The 23,962-nt window shown below is 40.2% G+C and overlaps 2 protein-coding genes across 2 annotated transcripts in view; one reads left to right on the top strand and one right to left on the bottom strand.

Moving 5' to 3' along the window:
• The window catches only part of LOC130905794 (vitamin K-dependent gamma-carboxylase-like), a 50,125-nt gene that overhangs the window by 12,952 nt on the left and 13,211 nt on the right, over window positions 1-23,962 (bottom strand). The window contains exons 2-13 of the mRNA XM_057819482.1: window positions 20,062-20,265; window positions 19,831-19,989; window positions 17,044-17,209; window positions 16,901-16,979; window positions 16,728-16,834; window positions 16,496-16,659; window positions 13,064-13,359; window positions 11,476-11,607; window positions 3,742-3,893; window positions 1,793-1,962; window positions 1,590-1,720; window positions 1,373-1,520 (exon numbers count right to left, since the gene is read on the bottom strand). Of these exons, the coding sequence (XP_057675465.1) occupies window positions 1,373-1,520; window positions 1,590-1,720; window positions 1,793-1,962; window positions 3,742-3,893; window positions 11,476-11,607; window positions 13,064-13,359; window positions 16,496-16,659; window positions 16,728-16,834; window positions 16,901-16,979; window positions 17,044-17,209; window positions 19,831-19,989; window positions 20,062-20,265 (1,908 nt within the window). The remainder of the gene's footprint in view (window positions 1-1,372; window positions 1,521-1,589; window positions 1,721-1,792; window positions 1,963-3,741; window positions 3,894-11,475; window positions 11,608-13,063; window positions 13,360-16,495; window positions 16,660-16,727; window positions 16,835-16,900; window positions 16,980-17,043; window positions 17,210-19,830; window positions 19,990-20,061; window positions 20,266-23,962) is intronic.
• Window positions 13,856-23,962, top strand: part of gmcl1 (germ cell-less, spermatogenesis associated) — a 56,973-nt gene continuing 46,866 nt past the window's right edge. Inside the window, exons 1-2 of the mRNA XM_057819484.1 lie at window positions 13,856-13,880; window positions 19,759-20,723. The gene's annotated coding sequence lies outside the window, so the exon portion shown is untranslated. The remainder of the gene's footprint in view (window positions 13,881-19,758; window positions 20,724-23,962) is intronic.

Below are 23,962 nucleotides of genomic sequence, written 5' to 3'. Positions count from 1 at the left end.
GGCCTCTCTAATATTTTCAAGTGGGAGAACTTGCACAATTAGTGGTTGACTAAATACTTATTTGCCCCACTTTATATATAAATTTTAGTCTTTGTTCGCTGTTATGTGCTTGTACGCTACATTCACTTACATCCTGTGGAACTACTGTGGGCTAAGCCCCCCATTCTTAAAACGTAGTGAAGCCGCTTGGAAAAAATTTACTGTTTCATTAACTCATAGTGTTTTTCCATTGGCTGTCATTATTTTTGACCCAATAAAAAAAAAATCCTTCCCACAATTGCCCCCAAATTAACCTTTTATTGCCAAACGTATCACATTTGATACACCTAAAATTTCATGATTTGAGACTAATTCAGAATTTTGACAATTCTTTTTGAAAAAAAAAAGATGGATGCAAGTCAACACATGCATCTGCAGGTTCCATGAGAAAAACAAACAGGATTTAGCAAGGGTTATAGATATCAGAGCGCTAATTACACATATTCATTTTTGACTTTTTTTTTATTTTTTCACAAATTGGAAAAAAAGTTTTCATTAGAACCTTTTTTTTCAAATTTTGCGATTCTCTGATAATTGCTTCATGTTGCAGTTATTTTAGGGTTAACTAAGTGACCTAAGAATTCCCCTCAATCTCCTGAAAGTCACCAAAATCAACAAAAAGTGACCCATATTTGAACCAAACCAACAGCAAGTGCCCTGAAATCAACCAAAAAGTGACCTGAATGCCCTAAAATCAACAGGAAATTATCCAAAATTTATAGAAAAAGACCCTGGAATGCCTCAAAATGTGCAGAAAGTGACCTGTAACTACCCTAAAATTAACACTGAAGTGACGCGCAATTAAATCATTGGCTGCCATTGATGATAGACTCCAAATTCACTTAAACTGGGAGGACTGGCTGTGAATGCTCAACTTTCACAGCCATTGACGGCGCTAGACGTCGAATGGAAGTACGTTCATCCCCTTCTCCCAGTTCAAATGAATTGGACATCTAGCGCGGAGTTAGTGGCAGACAATGAATAAACAAGGAAAATGCAAAAGTATCTTATATTGCTATTAATATCAGTAAATATAAATATGAATTAGTGCTAAATCTAATTTATCCCATGAAAACATGGTGACCTGCGGCAGTGCAAAAACAAATTGGTACTTATGCAATCCAATATCGATAAAACATTTCAGAATCAATACTTCGGCACTTTTTGATACTTCTGGCAACCGAGATATAAATTCATAAAATACTATAAAAAAAATGTATATAATGATTGATAATATACAAGTAGCAAAAATAGTCACTTGCCCTATAAAGGGTGACTCATGCGCTAAAATACCTGGAAGAACATTGCACACAACCGCGGCTTTGAACGTCACCTGTCCCATTGCGAATGCTCTCCTGGAGGTCCAGCAGCTTGCTGAAGCTCTGCTGCAGCGCCGACTCTGTGGTGTTGACGTAAACGTACATGTAGCACGATGGCCCCTCAGATACCGTGTACACCCTGTGGTAAGCTCCGGCAGGAACCTGCAACACGACCGACGCTAAATTGTTTGACACACTCAAATGTTACGCAATTATGTTTGTACTTTTTACCTGTATCTTCTCCCCAGCCTCCAGAGAGTAGTTCTTCTTCTCCTCCACTACTTCAACATTGAGTCTACCCTGCAACAAGTGAATGCTGGTATTGCCCAGATCTTCACTCACAAAGTTATCTAAGTGGAGACCTGCAAGGTAACCACCGTGTAAGTACACACATTTTGTTCATGCATGTAGAACCAATTTAGTAACTACAGGACCTGGGAAGTCGGCAATGAAGACTATTTTGGTCTGGTTGTCCAAAGTGCTTTCAATCTCTTGGAACTTATTTCTCCACGGCGAGAGGTCCACTAGGAGGGGCATTAGCCACATGTTGGGTCGGAACGGCGACCAGTCTGCCTTGACGATGTCCACGCGTGGGTCGAAAGTCCTTAGAGAAACCAAACAAAACCTGAGGTACACTTGCACTAGCTAACTTTAAGGCCTGCCGTCACGTTTTTTGTGGCCTACTAAGAAAAAAAAAGTGTCGATTTCATGTTTTTTGCCTAACTATCCTATCACGACGTCACTACTCCAAACTTTTCTATTATTTACTGTAATTTTCAGACTATAGCCGCTACTTTTTTTTTTCATTCGCTTAGAATCCTGCTGAATATCCTTGTGGCTCATACAGTGGGGCAAATAAGTATTTAGTCAACCACTAATTGTGCAAGTTCTCCTAGAATGATTAGAGAGGCTTGTAATTGTCAACATGGGTAAACCTCAACCATGAGAGACAATGTGAAAAAGAAAAACTGAAAATCACATTGTTTGATTTTTTAAAGAATTTATTTGCAAATCATGGTGGAAAATAAGTATTTGGTCTATCCCAAAAGTTCATCTCAATACTTTGTTATATACCCTTTGTTGGCAATAACGGAGGCCAAACGTTTTCTGTAACTCTTCACAAGCTTTTCACACACTGTTGCTGGTATTTTGGCCCATTCCTCCATGCAGATCTCCTCTAGAGCAGTGATGTTTTGGGGCTGTCGTTGGGCAACACGGACTTTCAACTCCCTCCTCACCCCGTGGTGTCAAAATGATAACAACATTGGGGAGCAAAAATCCCAGAACCACACGGGGGGACCTAGTGAATGACCTACAGAGAGCTGGGACCACAGTAACACAAAGCGCCGCCAGGGACTCAATTCCTGCACTGCCAGACGTGTCCCCCTGCTGAAGAAAGTACACGTCCAGGCCCGTCTGCAGTTCGCTAGAGAGCATTTGGATGATCCAGAAGAGGACTGGGAGAATGGGTTATGGCCAGATGAAACCAAAATAGAACTTTTTGGTAGAAACACTGGTTCTATTGTTTGGAGGAAAAAGAATACTGAATTGCACCATACCCACTGTGAAGCATGGGGGTGGAAACATCATGGTTTGGGGCTGTTTTTCTGCAAAGGGGCCAGGACGACTGATCTGTGTAAAGGAAAGAATGAATGGGGCCATGTATCCAGAGATTTTGAGTGGAAATCTTCCATCAGCAAGGGCATTGAAGATGAGACGTGGCTGGGTCTTTCAGCATTACAATGATCCCAAACACACAGCCAGGGCAACAAAGGAGTGGCTTCGTAAGAAGCATTTCAAGGTCCTGGAGTGGCCTAGCCAGTCTCCAGGTCTCAACCCCATAGAAAATCTGCAGAGGGAGTTGAAAGTCCGTGTTGCCCAAAGACAGCCCCAAAACATCACTGCTCTAGAGCAGATCTGCATGGAGGAATGGGCCAAAATACCAGCAACAGTGTGTGAAAAGCTTGTGAAGAGTTACAGAAAACGTTTGGCCTCCGTTATTGCCAACAAAGGGTACATAACAAAGTATTGAGATGAACTTTTGGTATTGACCAAATACTTATTTTCCACCATGATTTGCAAATAAATTCTTTAAAAATCAAACAATGTGATTTTCTGGGTTTTTGTTTCCACATTCTGTCTGTCATGGTTGAGGTTTACCCATGTTGACAATTACAAGCCTCTCTAATATTTTGAAGTGGGAGAACTTGCACAATTAGTGGTTGACTAAATACTTATTTGCCCCACTGTAGCTCCTATGCCATTTTGATAAGAAACTATACTCCTCATGACATGCATACTAGACTGATTATTACTCTTAAAAATAGTAATATTATGCTAACGCAGTAGTGGTCATCGCTGATACTGAGCTGTGGTACGTTACCTCTGCTGAAAGCGTTCATTGATGGACACCCAGATATCAAAGTAGATTTGGGGCTCAGAGATGTTGTAGCGAGGCAAGAGGCCGCTAAGGCATGTGGCGTACTGCTTTAGCATGTCACCGTGGTCCTTCCAGCGCCGGCTTTGCGTGAACGCCTGCCGCACACAGATTGTGTATAATGCAAAATATCTGTATTTAGTAACGAAATACAGTGCTGGCCAAAAGTATTGGCACCCCTGCAGTTGTGTCAGATAATGCTCAATTTCTTCCAGAAAATGATTGCAATTACAAATGCTGTGGTAGTAATATCTTCATTTATTTTGCGTGCAATGAAAAAACACAAAAGAGAATGGGAAAAAAAATTTAATCATTATCATTTTACACAAAACTCCCAAAATGGGCCGGACAAAAGTATTGGCACCCTCAGCCAAATACTTGGTAGCACAACCTTTAGACAAAATAACTGTGATGCTGGAATATTAGACCGTTCTTCTTTGGCCAACTGCTCCAGGTCTTTGAGATTTGAAGAGTGCCTTCTCCAAACTGCCATTTTCAGATCTCTCCATAGTGGTTCTACAGGATTCAGGTCTGGACTCATTGTTGGCCACTTTAGAAGTCTCCAGTGTTTTCTCTCAAACCATTTTGAAGTGTGTTTTGGGTCATTGCCTGCTGGAAGACTTATGACCTCTGAGGGAAACCCAGCTTTCTCACACTGAGCCCTACATTATGCTGCAAAAATTGTTAGTAGTCTTCAGACTTCATAATGCCATGCACACGGCCAAGCAGTCCAGTGCCAGAGGAATCAAAGCAACCCCAAAACATCAGGGAACCTCCGCCATGTTTGACTGTGGGGACAGTGTTCTTTTCTTTGAAGACCTCATTTTTTCCCCCCCTGTAAACTCTATGTTGATTCCTTTTCCCAAAAAGCTCTTCTTTTGTCTCATCTGACCAGAGAACATCCTTCCAAAATGTTTTTGCAAACATGCCATGGGCTTTACACTTATTGATGATACTGCGCACGGTACACACAGGAACATTCAGGTCTTTGGAGATGGACTTGTAGCCTTGAGATCGCCCATGTTTCCTCACAATTTTGCTTCTGAAGCCCTCAGACAGTTCTTTGGTCTTCTTTCTTTTCTCCATGCTCAATGTGGTACACACAAGGACACAGGACAGGAGTTGTGTCAGCTTTACTTCTGTTGAAATTCGCCCCCCCCCGGCCAAGACGCACGGAAAAAGCGACAGCCAAACAAGTGCCGCTCGGCCGATGCTGCCTCCGCGCGCGCCAACCGGGAAGGCAGAACTTCGCGCGTTCTCTTCTTATTTTTAACCCTTTGTACTGACTCCATGTTTCAAAAGTTTGAAGAACACTCACCGAAAACAGGTTGACAATTTATTCGTCGACAATGGTAAAAAACAAGGCAAAAACAGACGACGGAGGGACAATTCTGGATCCAAAACAAGGCTACATGTTTCCGAGCAGCAAAAATCTGTGTTATCTCAGTGTCCAGTCTTTTTAAAGTCCGTGGCGAAGCGGACCGTGCTGAAGGTGTGTCCGAAGGTGTGTCTGGGCATTGCTTTTGGGTCTTCCCCTCTGTGGCCGGTTTTGGGCGGCTTAGGTTCGTGCGCGGATGGGACGCCCGCTATCAACTTTGTTGCCCGGGCTGGCTTGTACTTGTTTTAGGACAAAGCGCTTTGTCCTTGGAGTTTGCTGGGAGAGCTGATTGCAAGAGTTGGTGCGTCAATCTTGTTCGTGACGCACGCGTTGGGCTTCTGTGATAAGACGGCATTGTGTATAGAGCTGTCCCGACTAGTCGACATAGTCGACGTCATCGATGACGTAAATCCGTCGACGAGCACAACATCCCGTCGACGGTTAATGAAGGGTTAAAAAAATATATGCGTGGAAAGTTAGAATGTCGGATGCTCTGTTTGCAAGCGGGGAAAGCGGCACAAAGCCAAAAAAAAGCGCACCAGAGTGTCCAAAACATTGCCTTATTTCAAAGAAACAAAGGAGAGTACACTCTTCTGTCCTGTCTCTTCAATGCCAAGCTTGGCTGCACGTCGGCCGTGAATAAAAACCTCAAGCGCCTTCACGCAGTTTGTATTTTTTTTTTTTCATTTTTTGTACACCAGAGGGTGCTGTCGCCTTACTAAATAATAATGTTTCATTGACAGTGGGCCTATAAGTGCTATTACTATTGTTCTTAATGCTAATTGAAAGGTTTATTTCATGTTATGGTTTATTTTATGGTATAGAAAATTATATAAGGTTAAAAGGTCATAAATATATACAGTATATACAGTGATTGCACTCAAGGGAGAGATTGTCAATGATAAGGTAATAAATTAAGGTAAATGCAATACATATAGGCAATTCATTGATATATAAATAAGGTTTAAAAGGAAAAAGGTGAAAAGTTTTTGTTAATTTCTAATTATGTTGCTTTATTTGTGTGCACCGTAGCTCTTACAGTGTGTTTACATCAAGGATGGAATAAAAGTTGTAAACCATCAGTTTAAGAGACCATCTTTTCAATCGGGAGGCTACACTAGTTAATTCTATCAGCATTTGAACTCATTGTTTATTTGTGATTTATTATTGTTATTTACGTGTTTATTTGTACTTTAATAAATAATTTGAGTGTTCCAATATGTTTTTTGTGAATTGATAAGCGTCAACAAAAATTTCATTGCTAAATTAGTAAAAAAAAAAAAAATTAAAAAAAAAAAAAATAATAATAATAATTGTTAGATTAGTCGACTAATCGTAAAAATAGTCGGCTGACTAATCGGGAGAAAATTAGTCGTTTGGGACAGCCCTAATTGTGTATCTCTTCTATTTCTTCTCATTAAACTATGGTGTGCTATTTATTTTATATTAGTAGTGCAGTCCTACCGTAGATATGAAAATAATACTATTTCCTCATAAATTATATTACGTGTGTTAGAGTAATGCAAACAGTTAGACGGTGCCCACGAGAACCTGTAACATTCTTTCTCATCTCCCCCTCATTAGCCTGGATAAGGTGATTCACTTTACTGTGTCAAAGGGCATGTAGTGGAGTCTGCTTAAACAATAGTTAGATGAATGTGTTAGACTAATGTAAACAATTATATGGTGTGTGCGATGATGGTATCTTTTCCCTTCACTCCATTTTAACTGGCTGCAAGTGTGAATTAGTTATTACCACCACCTGTTGTGTGCCAAAGGTGCTGTTAATTACACAAATTAGAGAAGCATCACATGATTTTTCAAAGGGTGCCAACGCTTTTGTCTGGCCCATTTTTGGAGTTTTGTGGAAAGAAAAATCATTAGCATTTTACATTCTCTTTTTTGTTTTTTTCTACACACATGAACAAAATGTGTGTAGTTACATGGTGGTTACCTTGCAGGTCTCCACTTAGATAACTTTGTGAATGAAGATCTGGGTAATACCAGCATTCACTTGTTGCAGGGTAGACAAGCAAGTAAAATAAATGTAGATATTACTACCAAAGCATGTGTAATTGCAATAATTTTCCAGGAGAAATTGAGCATTATCTGAGAGAATTGAAGGGGTGCCAATACTTTTGGCCAGCACTGTAAGTCAAGGAATTGCTTCCCAAAAAATGCTTTTCTCAGATGCTGATACAGGTAGTCCCCGGGTTACAACGTACCCGACTTACGTGATTTCGACTGTACGACGCTGGATTCTCCAGTCTTTTTTAAATTGTTTTTATTATTATAATGTTTTTTGTTTTGTGATGCATACTTTTATTTTGGCGTAGGAAGCGTAGAGCAGGTAGTACTTCCGCACGCGAGACTTGCGAGTGAGAAGGGAAAGAGCCTGCGCGCACATTTGTTGCTTGTGAAGCAACCAGAAGCAACACCTTTTGTTCTGTTTATTGTGCGTTTTCAATTGTGGTCGAATTCTTGGGGCGAGTTAATGTGATTGTTTTTGATGATGTACAGACGCTAACTGATACAGTGGGGCAAATAAGTATTTAGTCAACCACTAATTGTGCAATTGTTCTAATTGTTCTCCCACTTGAAAATATTAGAGAGGCCTGTAATTGTCAACATGGGTAAACATCAACCATGAGAGACAGAATGTGGGGGAAAAAAACAGAAAATCACATGGTTTGATTTTTAAAGAATTTATTTGCAAATCATGGTGGAAAATAAGTACCGTAATTTCTGGACTATAAGGCGCACCTGACTATAAGCCGCCAGCCACCAAATTCGACATGAAAACGGCATTTGTTCATAGATAAGCCGCACTGGACTATAAGCCGCAGTTGTCCTCATTGTATTATGGGATATTTACACCAAAAGATATTAACTGGTAACACTTCATTTGACAATGGCATCATGAGACTGTCATGAAACCAAATGAACAACCATTAAGCTTTGAACCAATTTGGTGCAAAGCCTTATTGTTTTAAAAATCTTCATTTGGCCATCGCTGCTCCCTTGGGGGAGACGGTCAACCTCTGCTGCCACCTGCTGTCAACACTGTTGTCATCCAACATTCCTCCTAACATGCATTGCGGCGCTACATATGTAAAAACAATCAAAATTCATGTTTTGTCCTAATTATTTCTTCATTTACTGTTCCAGTTGTTTCATTAATTGCTAGTTATGGTATTTGGTAACATTTTCTTGGATGGTGGTGTCATAATACTGTCAAAATTATTACATGACACTGTCATAGGCATTATTGAATGCTTATAATAGATGTCGGTTAGTGTCATCCAGCAAATTATCTCACCTTTGAATGGACGTAAAAGATCTGAGCTGGACATAAATTTAGTTAGTGACATAATATGCAACATGACACATTTTGACATCTGTCATAATAATTCAGTAATGCCCATGATAGTGTCGTGTCATGTCATAATTATGACGATCTTATGACAGTCTTATGATGCCGTTGTCAAACAAAGTGTTACCTATTAACCCAAATACATCATCAAATAAGCCCCACTGGACTATAAGCCGCAGGATTCAAAATGAGGGAAAAAAGTAGCGGCTCATAAATTAGGGTATTTGGTCAATACCAAAAGTTCATCTCAATACTTTGTTATGTACCCTTTGTTGGCAATAACGGAGGCCAAACGTTTTCTGTAACTCTTCACAAGCTTTTCACACACTGTTGCTGGTATTTTGGCCCATTCCTCCATGCAGATCTGCTCTAGAGCAGTGATGTTTTGGGGCTGTCTTTGGGCAACACGGACTTTCAACTCCCTCTGCAGATTTTCTATGGGGTTGAGACCTGGAGACTGGCTAGGCCACTCCAGGACCTTGAAATGCTTCTTACGATGCCATTCCTTTGTTGCCCTGGCTGTGTGTTTGGGATCATTGTCATGCTGAAAGACCCATCATCTTCAATGCCCTTGCTGATGGAAGGAGATTTTCACTCAAAATCTCTCGATAAATGGCCCCATTCATTCTTTCCTTTACACAGATCAGTCGTCCTGGTCTCTTTGCAGAAAAACAGCCCCAAAGCATGATGTTTCCACCCCCATGCTTCACAGTGGGTATGGTGCAATTTAGTATTCTTTTTCCTCCAAACACGAGAACCTGTGTTTCTACCAAAATGTTCAACCGTAATTTCCCAAATATAACGCGCACTCCCCCCCCCCCCCCCCCAAATCAACTTGTAAAATCATGGTGCGCATTATAAACGGGTACATGGATGGAGACAGAAAAATATATATATTACATGTATATATATATAAACCGATTTTTTTTATTGACACGGCCACGTTGTGTTAAAGAAACGTATGCGGCGACCCGTTGCTGACCATTACGGTACGTGACATCACCATTTTGTTTCGGTAATACTTCACTCTAATCAGCCGAATGATTTCGTCTGTGTTAAATTCTGCTTTTCTTCACTCTTCATAAAGCACAGAATTTAGTTTCTTCAACTCATTTTAGTCAACGTTTATTGCAGCTCCGCAACTCGGACCATAACAAACGTAAGCACACAGACTTCCTGTGTCCGTCAACTACAGTATATCTGTTCCTCGGGAAACTCAAACCCAAATAACAATAGTTCCTATTGTTACTGTCGTGTTGACAGCGATGAGCTCTTACGGATTTCCGACTTACGTTCTCTCTTTCATTTTACCGTATCAATCCATGGAAGAAACATTTATTCATCATGATGAAACGAGCAAGTTATACAGCAGCCTTTAAAAGAAAAGTCATATCTGTTTTGTTTTCTCCGAGATTCTGGTAAGTTGGAGAAGTTGTCAAATCATCCTATTACTGTAAATATTGTCAGTTTATGGAAATGTTTTGAACTACCAATGTGCTATGCTTGTGCTGTGTTTCACCAGTCAGTAAAATGACATTTCTGTATCTGTACACGAGCTCTGTTTTCTTGTATTCTTCTATTTATTGGTGCTAAAATTAGGGTGCGCGTTATAAACGGGTACAATAATTTCCCCTAGATTTTACAAGTAAATTTGGGGTGCGCATTATACACGCATGCGCCTTATATTCGAGAAATTATGGTATTTTGGTTTCATCTGACCATAACACATTCTCCCAGTCCTCTTCTGGATCATCCAAATGCTCTCTAGCGAACCGCAGACGGTCCTGGACGTGTACTTTCTTCAGGAGGGGGACACGTCTGGCAGTGCAGGATTTGAGTCCCTGGCGGCGCATTGTGTTACTGATAGTAGCCTTTGTTACTGTGGTCCCAGCTCTCTGTAGGTCATTCACTAGGTCCCCCCCGTGTGGTTCTGGGATTTTTGCTCACCGTTCTTGTTATGATTTTGACCGCACGGGGTGAGATCTTGCATGGAGCCCCAGATCGAGGGAGATTATCAGTGGTCTTGTATGTCTGCCATTTTCTAATAATTGCTCCCACAATTGATTTCTTTACACCAAGTGTTTTACCTATAGCAGATTCAGTCTTCCCAGCCTGGTGCAGGTCTAGAATTTTGTCTCTGGTGTCCTTCGACAGCTCTTTGTTCTTGGCCATAGTGGAGTTTGGAGTGTGACTGACTGAGATTGTGGACAGGTGTCTTATATACCGATAATGAGTTAAAAACAGGTGCCATTAATACAGGTAACGAGTGGAGCCTCGTTAGACCTCGTTAGAAGAAGTCAGACCTCTTTGACAGCCAGAAATCTTGCTTGTTTGTAGGTGACCAAATACTTATTTTCCACTCTAATTTGGAAATAAATTCTTTAAAAATCAAACAATGTGATTTGCTGATTTTTTTTCCCCTACATTCCGTCTCTCATGGCTGAGGTTTACCCATGTTGACAATTACAGGCCTCTCTAATCTTTTCAAGTAGGAGAACTTGCACAATTGGTGGTTGACTAAATACTTATTTGCCCCACTGTATATGCTAATAAGTTTGTGTTCATTGTTGTTGCTGTATCAGCAGCTAGTTAAAAAGCGCCAATTTGAATTGCTGTTATGGAAGATGAAACTGATTTAATTTCATTTTTATTTCAGTTACATTCTGCAAGTGTTGATGTCATGAGCAGCTGAATAAAGTCAGCAGACCACACGTCTGACATAGTCATTTCGGAGCTTAGCTCGCTAGCTAGCTAGGGCTTAGCTCCAACATCATGGCGAGGACAGTACAATGGCATATAATACATGTTTTTGGATAGTTATTTCGAGATGAGTTTTTGTTAAGATTTGAGTTTGTCAACTAAAATTAGATTAAAAAATTATGAGATAAGAATGAGATTCTGAGGATGTATCATGGATACTGGAACTCACCCCCGGGTTGAGGTATCCGACTTCTCCCGTTTTTCCATCCTTGTACGTGATCTTCACGTGCTGGTGTCTGCGGGAATTAACCATCATGTCCCAAGAGTATCCATACAAGCCGTTAGTCCAGTTGTTGTAACCCTGGCAGATGAAAGCAAACAATCAGGACGTGAGCGACAGTGCGGCGATCCCGTTTTATCAGTTGACCTTTCTGACATTCATTGCTCAACTGTGAGTGAGTGATAAGACTTTGTTGACAGTAAAGCGAAGCAAGCGACTACATGCTAATAATTAGGGGTGTAACAGTACACAAAAATCTCGGTTCGGTACGTACCTCAGTTTTGAGGTCACGGTTCAGTTCATTTTCGGTACAGTAAGAAAACAAAATGCAAAATATAAATGTGCTAGTTGTTTATTACACACCTTTGTGCTTTCAACAATAGGAACATTAGCCTATACAGAGCTAGAATTCTGCTCAAAAAGTAGCGGGTATTTAAAGACAATCCAACAACAATTTGCCTGTCAGACCACGCGTATTGGTCAGCTTTCTTTCTGAAAGAAAAAAGAAGTCCTGTGCTAAAGAGAAAAGCAATCCAGATGACAAAGATTTTAACATGTATTTTACAAATGAAATGCCTCAATGAATCTTTTTTTTTTTCTTATGAACGGTTTTCAAAAGCTTTACTGGTGGATTTTCTCAAGTTAAAGCGCCACACAGAAATTTATACATTTAATTGTGTAAGCAGGATCTGTGTATTAGTCTTATTATTTAATTTCAGGTGTTTTAGCTCATTTCAATTTATTTGATTTAAATGGGCTATTATTTATTTTATTATGTGTTTATATTTTACAAATGTGATGTAGTATTCATTTATATTGTATATTTTATGTTGTATAACGTTAGTTCCGAATATTAGTTCCTACTTGTTTTGTTGTGGTAGGAGGGTTTTGTATTGAACACGGGGCCATGTTGGTTATTATTATAGCAGAGAAGACATCAGTAATTCAAAGACAAGTCAACTGTGCCCCGATCTACCACTCAAGGGATCTGATGGACTCAAAAAGTGGGTTACGAATCGCATATTAGTTTGAAAATCGACCGGATCCACCGTATTTTTACACGAGTGACTTCCGGTCTTTCCGATCCTAGCTACCGGTAGTAGTATTGGCGCAGGAGGGTCGCATCTCGCGTCAAATAATAAACTCTGCCGTTCTTTCCGCGTGCGTCGTGTTGAGCCGCTTCTGGGACGCGTCTAACACGCGGCCGCACTGCGACTGGTGTGCATTGGCTGATTGACTTTAACGCCCGCCTTTCACTGCGCTCTCACGGCGGCCACGTTGTCGCGCCGTTGACGTTTCTGGGTTATACTGTCCTACCGTGTTGGTCCGCATTATAGTAGAGAAGACGGAGTAAATATAATCTACACAAAGAAACTGTAACCCGATCGACTCACAGCCTCGAAAAGTAAGGGTTACATTACGTCAGAAACTCGTTCGGTACGCCTCCGTTCCGAACTGAGCACCACATACCGAAACGGTTCAATACAAATACATGTACCGTTACACCCTTACCAATAATGCAAATAAGTGACTGTACCTGAGTGATGAAGTGAGAGTAAGGCAGAAAGAACTGCTCCAGGATGTAGACCAAAGTAAAAACGGCAGCCAGTTTGTGTTTAAATCGGAATTTAGGAGAGCTGGAGGTGGTAGATGACCGCTGCCGTCTGCTGCTGGGGGGATCGGGGTAAACGCAAGAAGAACTAGGCTGAGGTTCTTCCGACGTAAGCGGCAGGGCGCCCTTGAGAAAGCCAGGGAAGCGACCAAAGAACCTCCTGGGCCAGTCGGCATAGCAAAAGAGTGGACTGGTCGCCAGCATTGCATAAGGGAACATGCCTGTGGGAGGGGAAGATCACATATAAACAAACTCAAACTTACTTCCAAAGACTTTTTTTTCACAGACATATTGTTCTATAAAACACAGCAGTTCTTTTGGCTTAAAGTGCCTGTGACACGAAAAAGCATGTTTATTTCATAATACACGCGGTATTTTATGCCCCTGAATGATATGGGCCGCTTGGATGTGTGTGGAAGGGATCGCTATTTTTTATTTAGTTTTTTGAATCCCGCGCCATGAAAATGAGTGACTTCCGGCTTCGGTCTTGCATTGAGGAGGAGGGCGCTGTGACGTGTACGGTAGAAGACGTCCTCTTCACGCTACAGTGTACTGTTGTGTATGAGGACGAAGGATTCAGCTGATTTTGCGGATTAATACGTTTATTTTTCGCATCACGCCAGCCAAACGGCTGCAGAAAAATCATTCTGTATGAGGAAGAGGCGTATGCGCCTTTTTGGAGTTTCAAAAGGTTCCCATTCACCGTGGATATTTACTGTGGGACCATTGGACTTACGAGGAAGTGAGTAAACATCTTGTTTTGTATTATGTCAAATACGAATACAGTGATTACAAAGTAAACACTATAAAATTCCTTTAAATAAAGGACTACTTACGTTTGATCATTGATAGGCATGTAAAAAGCTATCCTCATGCTCATTAGCAGTTAGCTGTTAGCACGTTAGCTCCACAACAACTCCAGCCACCCTCCTCCAGGGAACGAACTGTAAATTGCTCTCCGCCGGGCGGTTTGCCGATCCGCAGAGAAACTCGACAACCGGGTCGTCATGTCAAATAATCCAGGCTAGTTATGTGTGATTTTCCACTTCGAAGACTTTGAAACGTCCCTCGGTTCGGGTTAGCATGTCGGCTAGCTGTCACTCCTTCTGGTCTGTTTACATTCTCCGAAGCCGGGGAAGGGAAATTACATATGTCCGATTTAGGTGTCATAAAATATCGTTCGGGAGGTGTGACAGTAAAGGTGAAGTCGACTGTTTTGACCATTATGGAGTAATTTTGCCATGTCGTCTTGAATAAATGGATTTTTATTATTTTATATTCCATTTAGCACAAGATTGTTATTTGTCATGACCATGCCATTTATTTAGCAATTGGGGAAAGTACTTGGGTAAAAAGAATATCCTGTAAAAATATTGAAGTAAAGAGACAGAAACAATGACATTTTGCCGCTCTCTTCGTCGCGTTTTCCTCATTGTGAATAGTTCCCCCTCGACGGGCTGACTGGTCCTTCTCAAGCCATTTATATAGCTATTGGGGAAAAATACTTGGATAAAAAGAATATCCTGTAAAAATATTGGGAGTAGAGAGACTGAAACAATGACATTTTGCGGCTCTCTTCGTCGCGTTTTCCTCGTTCTGAACAATTCCCCCTCAATGGGCTGAATAGTAAAACCGATGAGCCCAGTCTACCGCTGACGTCATCCACCTGTTGGGGACGCTAAAGCCCTATAATGGTAGGCGTGGCTAACTGGCAGATTAAAAGACTAATTTCTCGTCATCTGCGCTTTGCTAAATTGTTGTATATAGTCGAATCGTCTCAAAATATGATTCAAATTCACATAATAATGCCATTTAAGAGTTTTTTCTGGTGTCATATGCTCTTTAAAAGCATAAACAATGAAAGTAGGTTCGCAGCCGTCTATTCTCTCTCGCTAACTCGCCCCTCACTCACTCAGAGCTACGTAGCTGTCCGTCTTCTTCTGGCGTGTCACGTAAACAAGTGCGAGAGCGCCCTCACGTGGGCGTGAAAGCGCCACAAACTAAATGCATCCATTTCAAGATAAAAAAGTCAATAATACTATTGAACATACACTGCCAAAGGCAGAACGCGAATGTGGCCATAGCTATAAAGAGTTATTCAGATAACTATAGCATAAGAACATGCTAACAACTTTACAAAACCATCAGTGTCACTGCAAAACACCAAAATAATATGTGAAATTATATCATAATGTGTTAATAATTCCACACATAAGTCGCTCCTGAGTATAAGTCGCACCCCCAGCCAAAATATGAAAAAAAAAACGCGACTTATAGTCCGAAAAATACGGTATATATATTAGGGTTGTTCCGATCATGTTTTTTTGCTCCCGATCCGATCCCCATCGTTTTAGTTTGAGTATCTGCCGATCCCGATACATCCCGAGCCGATTGCTTTTTTTTGCTCCCGATTCAATTCCAATCATTCCCGATAATTTTTCCCGATCATATACATTTTGGCAATGCATTAAGAAAAAAAAGGAATAAAACTCGGACGAATATATACATTAAACATACAGTACTTAAGTACTGTATTTGTTTGTTATGACAATAAATCCTCAAGATGGCATTTACGTTATTAACATTCTTTCTGTGAGTGGGATCCACGGATACAGACTTGTGACTTTGTATATTGTGACTAAATATTGCCATCTAGTGTATTTGTTGAGCTTTCAGTAAATGATACTGCAGCCGTTCAACCCAAATGCATGATGGGAAGTGGACCCATGACTGTGTGTAGTGCTACCAATAGATATATCTTCTCTGCGTTGGGAAAGAAAATACGGTGTTAAGACAAAGATCAGTTGCTGCCTTGCTTCCCCACATTGCTTCCCATGATATTTCTAATCATGGGGAGAGGGATTGTAAGGCTTTAGCCAATTAATATAAGGCTCCAAAGGCTGCCAAAATTCACTCTACTCCTTTTACGCTGCCTTTTAGCTCTCTATATAAGCAAAACGGCGCCATTACAGATGGAGCGTGACAATGCGTGAGTGGGTCGTGCAGCGCATGCATTAATTGCGTTAAATATTTTAACGTGATAAATTATTTAGTAAAGTGATTGCCGCCGTTATCGGAATTAATTTGATAACCCTACCTTAAACCTAAACTAAAGACTCTGGATGAGTGTAACATATTATGTATGTAACGTTAAATACAATTAGAAAACGATTTAATTAAAAAATATATACATTAAAAAAGGCATGGCCGATATTTTTTTGCCGATTCCGATACTTTGAAAATGACGTGATCGGACCCGATCGATCGGGATGCGATCGGAACATCTCTAATATAAATATGTATTGGTGACAATGATAGCATTTACAAAAATAATAATTTTGGACAGAACAAACTCACCAATGCTGAAGAGCTGAGAGTTCATGCAGTGGAAGTAGCTGACAAAGACCATCGCGTAAGGCCGCGTGGCATCGAAAAACAGCAGGTAACCAGCACTCAAATCCAGCATGAGGCCACCACCGTGCACCACCAGCAAGCTTACCAGGTCCACAGGAAGAATCACCCTGAAATGGGATTTAACGTGATGAGTTTGTGTGCACTAAGACTAAGACGGGTTCTAAATTCTACCTACTTGAAGGGATCAAAAAGCCAGTGGTCCGCTAGGTAGGACTTGGAGTATCCCCCCATCCAATCGGCATCCAGCTTCTTGACACCAGCGATGAAGTACACTATAAATATCTATTAAGAGACAATACTATTAGACAACATACGTATAGGAAAGAGGAATGTCTGTAATACTCAAACCTGCGTCCTCAACAAGGTGTAGTTCCAAAGCGGCACGTGAGCGTTTCTGATGGAAGGTCGCCTCATGCCATCGAGTGACCTAAAAGATAGCAACGAAAATGTAAAAGTCGTTCCAGGTACTTTTGCTCAAAGCCACCTCTCACCAGTATCTGTTGCCGTCCATAAGTGTGAGTTGGAATCCTATGAGGCCGTAGAGGTAGGAGTGATTATTCCATACCATTTTGTCCAGGAAGAAGATGTACCAGTATGTGGAGATGAACAGTAGGCAGGAAAGACGGTACAAGCAGCCCAGCATGATACCCAACGCACCTTCAAAACACATACACATCAGTAAATAGTACGTATCGAACGCTGTGGGGAAATTGGGAACAAGAAAATGAATGGAATACTAACGATCAGTGTTGTTAATAACGGCGTTACAATATAACGGCGTTACTAACGGCGTTATTTTTTTCAGTAGTGGGTAATCTAATTAATTACTTTTCTCATCTTGGCAACGCCGTTACCGTTACTGAGGACGGAAAGGCATGCGTTACTATGCGTTACTATATTGCTCGAAAAGTCTGAGGGAGACGGACTCACCGAGACTACAGAGCAGAACAGGAGTAGGTAGGAGGCAAGAAAGTTGTGACGCCAAGCAAACGCGATGTTAGGTAGCTCCAATAATACATGTTGTAGCAGATAGCCTACAAACTACGCCCACATGTTATGGTAGATATGGTAGACATGGTAGATATCCCATGTACTGTACATAGATATAACTAGATGCAAAATGACATTCGCTGGAATGAATGTGCGTGTGTATACAAAAAAAACAAACATTTATTACAAGACAGTATATATTAGGGCTGTCAAAATGATCGCGTTAGTGGGCGGTAATTAATTTTTTAAATTAATCACGTTAAAATATTTGGCGCAATAAACGCACATGCCCCGCTCAAACATGACAGCTCAGTGCCATGTCCACTTGTTACTTGTGTTTTTTGGTGTTTTTTCGCCCTCTGCTGGCGCTTGGGTAGGACTGATTTTACCACATTGCACCATGAGCAATGTGTAATTATTGACATCAACAATGGCGAGCTACTAGTTTATTTTTTGAATGAAAATTTTACAAATGTTATTGAAACGAAGACATTAAGAGGGGTTTTAATATAAAATTTCTATAATTTGTACTAACATTAATCATTTAAGAATTACAAGTCTTTCTATCCATGGATCGCTTTAACAGAATGTTAATGTTAATGCCATTTTGTTTATTTATTTTTATAATAAACAAATACAGTACTTATTAGAGATGATCGGGTCCGATCACGTCATTTTCAAAGTATCGGAATCGGCAAAAAAATATCGGACATGCCTTTTTTTATTTTTTAAATTAAATCGTTTTCTAATTGTATTTAACGTTACAGACATAATATGTTACACTTATCCAGAGTCTTTAGTTTAGGCTTAAGGTAGGGTTATTAAATTTATCCCAATAATGGCGGTAATTAATTTTTTAAAAAATGTATCACGTTAAAATATTTAACGCAATTAATGCATGCACTGCACGACCCACTCACGCATTGTCGCGATCCATCTGTTATTGCGCCGTCTTGCCTATATAGAAAGCTAAAAGGCAGCGTAAAATGAGTAGAGTGAATTTTGGCAGCCTTTGGAGCCTTATTTTAATTGGCTAAAGCCTTACAATCCCTCTCCCTTCGATTAGAAATATCATGGGAAGCAATGTGGGGAAAGCACTGTAGCATTTGATCTTTTTCTTAACACCTTATGTTATTTCCCAACGCAGAGAAGATATATCAATTGGTAGCACTACACACAGTAATGGTTCCACTTCCCATCATGCATTTGGGCATGGCTGCGGTATCATTTACTGAAAGCTCAACAAATACACTAGATGGCAATATTTAGTCACAATATACAAAGTCACAAGTCTTTGTATCCGGGGATCCCTCTCACAGAAAGAATGTTAATAATGTAAATGCCATCTTGAGGATTGTCATAATAAACAAATACAGTACTTATGTACTGTATGTTGAATGTATATATTCATCCGAGTTTTATTCATTTTTTTCTCAATGCATTGCCAAAATGTATATGATCGGGAAAAATTATCGGGAATGATTGGAATTGAATCAGGAGCAAAAAAAAAAGCAATCGGATCGGGAAATATCGGGACCGGCAGATACTCAAACTAAAACGATCGGGATCGGATCGGGGGCAAAAAAAAATTATCGGAACAACCCTAGTACTTATGTACAGTCTGTTGAATGTACATAACCGTCTTGTGTCTTATCTTTCCATTCTAACCATAATTTTCAGAAAAATATGGCATATTTTATTGATGGTTTGAATTGCGATTAATTACAATTAATTAATTTTTAAGCTGTGATTAACTCGATTCAAAATTTTAATCGTTTGACAGCCCTAGTATACATATATTTTTAAAATACTACTTTTGAAAAAAGTGGAAAAACATGTCTTATATGTATCTCTTTCAAATGTTAAATCTGAATAAATACATTGTACACACACAAAAAAATAAACTTTTTTGGGGGGGGTGCGCTATTTCGCGGTTTTTCACTTATCGCGGCGGGTTCTGGTCCCCATTAATCGCGAAAAACAAGGGATCACTGTACTATATATACTCAATAATTTCTTTCATATACTAGTTAGATGTGTAATCAACATTTACAGTTTAATGTGAATGTGTCACAATAGTGTAATAACAAAAGAATTTAAATAAGATGTCATTTTTCCTTAGGTTTGTGTAAACGTCCCTTTTTCAAAAATGTTTTGTGGTGGCTGTTACTGTGAATTTGTAAAGCAACAAATTGCACATGTGCTTTCATATCTAGCTCAGAGTTCCACCCCCTGCTGACAGACCCTAAAGCAACAGAGGGGGAACATGTATGGGGGTGGAAACCCACCGAGGAACATCACCAGATAAACCAGGTACATCCAGTCCATTGGAAGAGGCTTTAGGAAGTTGAAGAGTGGGAAGCGGCACACGGGGGCACCGTCCAGGTATTTGTAGTCCACACGACTAAGGCCACGCTCTTGTGTGATGTCCACAGCCATGAGCAGACCTGCACAATTTTTGTGTCAACAATCACCTTGCTAGTAAATCTAAAAACTATTGCGGACAAGAATCTATTTACCAAACAAGCAGCGGAATATGCCCAGGGATGCAGGGTCCATGGGCCGGTTCAGGAGGGCCACCAGGCTGGACCAGGAGGTCAGGTCCTCCTTTTTGAAACCGAAGATCTTCTCCATCTTACTTTGGGGTGCGGCTTTGTCTGTTTTTTTGGGGGCTGGAAGACTTTTTGCTGATTTTTGATCTCCATCGCTGCCCACTAAAGCGCCTACAGTTCACAAAATCACAACCCCATTTGGAAGATCTACACGTGCATCATACTGGTCGTGCAGGATTTTCTATTTAAACTAACTCGTGCAAACGCTAAGGTATCAATTTTAAAATCAAATAAATGTTGTTCATGCTCTGTTTCAAACAGAGCTGCCAACTCTCACGCTTTGAGCGTGAGACACACGCAATTGCCTGTTTTCTCACGCACGCATGCCACACATCCAATTTCTCACGCAAAAAAAACCAATCGGATTTTAGGCCGAGGCTCGTTCGTTTCTTTTTCAAACTCTCCGACAGTAGATGGCGCTACTCGCCACTGTAACCCTATTCGCTGCATAAACATCCTAGTTGCGACAGAAGAAGACCTTCAAGAAGACAATCGCGGGAGAAACTCGAATGGACAAAGAATCTCTGAAGAAAGTCATATCCAATCTGAAGATTACAGACAGAGATTAGGTATGTTATAATTACTTAGTGACATATATCGTCAATTAAGTACCTGTATGAGCCGTAATGTCAATTAGTGTTGATTTTGATTATGTTAAACTATTTCTTTTGTTTAGGAGCCTGATTATCTTCCTTTGCTTATTGTTTGACTGTCACCTTTGGTTTCTAATTGGTAGGTGTGGGTGTGGTTTTAGGTAATCAGCCTTTGACACATTTCAGCTGTTATGCCTACTTCCAATTGGGCTGTCAGAAGGAGCCAAGTCAGTTGAACACACAGAGCGAAGGGGTTAGCTGGCTCAAGGCATATTTTCTGTTGACCGTTGTTTCACTGCTGCACGTTATTGTTTAGTTCTGTTGATTTGATTAGAAACCACAAGAAGTATTGTTTGAATTTTGAGTTGGAATAAACACTTTAAACTTTACGTTCAGTTTATCTTGAATGATTCAACGAGTCAAGGAACCCAGAGCCTTCTAAGCCTCTCGGTGGCTATTTTGCAAAAAATAGTCCCCACAGTACCCAATCTTTTAAACTTTGGGGCCGTTTACATGGTGACTCTCCGAGAATACGAAAAATTTCAAATTTACGTTTTCATTTACGTCTCCATTCGAACAACGTCGCAATTCCGCATGAAAACGATGTAGTATTCATGCCAGGCCCTAGGGGGCAGTGCAGATTTACAGGGCGACAGAGAATAATGCACTTTGACCCCACCAAGCTCCATCAGCCCAGAAAAAAATATGCCCGCCCACTCGAAGCAATGGCATTTTTCTTTTGTTCACAAAGGCAGTGGCGCCTCCAGAAATTTTTCATAGGGGTGGCCAGATGGGGCCACTCAAAATCTTGGGGTGGCCAAAACTAAAAGCCATAATTTCAGGTTTTCATTATATTATTGCAGTAAAAAGTTCAGGGGGAAAACTATAAGAAAGACTTAAGGACACGGCTACTGATATACTTTGGTGTATTATGTAATATTTGATGTTACTAATAGGGCTGTCAAAATTATCGCGTTAACGGGCAGTAATTATTTTTTTAAAATTAATCACATTAAAATATTTGACGCAATTAACGCACATGCCCCGCTCAAACATTAAAATGACAGCACAGTGAATTGTGTACTTGTTGTGTTTTTCGGAGTTTTGTCGCCCTCTGCTGGCGCTTGGGTGCGATTTATTTTATAGACTTCAGCACCCATGAGCATTTTGAAAGTAATTATTAGCATTAACAATGGCGGGCTACCAGTTTATTTTTTGATTGAAAATTTTACACATTTTATTATCTTTTAAGGATTACAAGTCTTTCTATCCATGGATCGCTTTAACAGAATGTTAATAATGGTAATGCCATCTTGTTGATTTATTGTTATAACAAACAAATACAGTACTTATGTACCATATGTTGAATGTGTATATCCATTTTGTTCTTCCATTCCAACAGTAATTTACAGAAAAATATGGCATATTTTATAGATGGTTTGAATTGCGATTAATTACGATTAATTAATTTTTAAGCTGTAATTAACTCGATTAAAAATTTTAATTGTTTGACACTCCTAGTTACTAATGATTTAATGTGCATAGTCCATAACTGTCAGGTCAACATTTTGAGTTCCACAACAATTTTGTTTTATTGGGTTATGTATATATTAGGCAGAAGGTGTACATTTAACAAAACAAAATAATTACTGGGGAAAAACAGGTGCTAGCAGATTTGAATTTGGGATGAAATGCATAATTGATGCTACAACAATCGACGATTTAGTGGCAAGCCGGGTGGCCAGTGGGGTGGCCAACAAATTTATAGGGGTGGCCATGGCCACCCCTGGCCACCCCCTGGGGGCGCCACTGCACAAAGGCACAAAAATGGAAACATTCAACATATTTAATTTTAAAATATTATTAAAACGGTAAATTAAAGCCGACATTCCGCCATATTTGCTGTTTTTAATGTTTAGTAGCACCACTGCGCACGGCCAATGTGACGTGTACTAGTGCTGACGTTATCGGCGCGGTCTCGCCGCGGGAGCCTTTGATATGCATGCCGAGGAAGCCCCCCTAAATCACCCGCAATCGGATTCTTCCACTTTGGAGGCAGGATTCAGAATTTTTCATCTTCGCCTTCCGTCTTCGCTGACACCTAATGCACGCGAGGCGAGTCCGCTACTCAGTCATTGCATCTTTGTGTCGCAGAGTCGCCATGTAAACTGCCCCTTTAAATCTTGAAAGAAATTTGTTTGTGTTTTCGCGTGTGAACTTGATTTTGTGTTGTAAATGTAAACTCAGTTCCCATAACCAGCAGCAGGAGATCACCTTGTTAGCCTTGTTTATTTGCCTACTACAAGCATGCTTAAAACATCAGCTCATATAGCGTTGTTTATTTCGTATTAGGCTGTGTTCACACTTGGGGCTTTTTTCCAGAAAAAAGCGCTGCCTCCTGCGCCTACTGAGCGCTTTCTGACAGTGGCGCCTCCAGAAATTTTTCATAGGGGTGGCCAGATGGGCCACCTAAAATCTTGGGGTGGCCAAAACTAAAAGCCATAATTTCAGGTGTTCATTATATTATTGCAGTAAAAAGGTCAGGGGAAAACTATCAGAAAGACTTAAGGACACGCTACTGATATACTTTGGTGCAGTGACGTGCGGTGAGGTTCATGGTTGGTGAGGCACTGACTCCTTTAGTGTCAGATTTCCAAATATATAAACCAAAAAGGGCAGCTTATTCAATTGGCTACTGGTTATTTCATATCTCATCAGCATTCTTCACAAAACACGCACACACGGTACATATTATCGATACGTAAAAGTAAGAAAATAACATGCATTTGCTCTACACCCTGGTGTACAAAACCACAGAATTCAATTCTGACCTTTAGTGAAATATTCAGTTGTTTTTAAAACTTTTAATTCTGAAACTTTAATCAATTTATTACATATTGCTAAACAAAAAGTGTGAAAAGAAAAACAAAGAATTAGAATTACTTTTTAAATATTCTATTGTATTTTTCTTGGTCTAAGCTCTTTTTTTTTTTTTTTTTTTTTTTTTTTAAATAAGATTGAAATGAAAACTGTTTGTGGTCTTGTGCCTGTCCTTCACCACAAAAACCGGCGTTACTTTGGAAGGGCATAGGTTTGGTCTCAACATTCGTAGGGACGATATAACAGCATAACCTGCATGTAGGTACACTTTTTGCTGGGGACGGGACATTAATTAGACCAAACAGATTGGATGAAGGGGGCAAAGGGCCACATTT

This window comes from Corythoichthys intestinalis, chromosome 17, assembly GCF_030265065.1.
Source record: "Corythoichthys intestinalis isolate RoL2023-P3 chromosome 17, ASM3026506v1, whole genome shotgun sequence".
NCBI lineage: Eukaryota > Metazoa > Chordata > Actinopteri > Syngnathiformes > Syngnathidae > Corythoichthys > Corythoichthys intestinalis.
The sequence above is the reverse complement of the archived record's forward strand: the minus strand, read 5'-3'. Positions and strand labels throughout refer to the sequence as shown.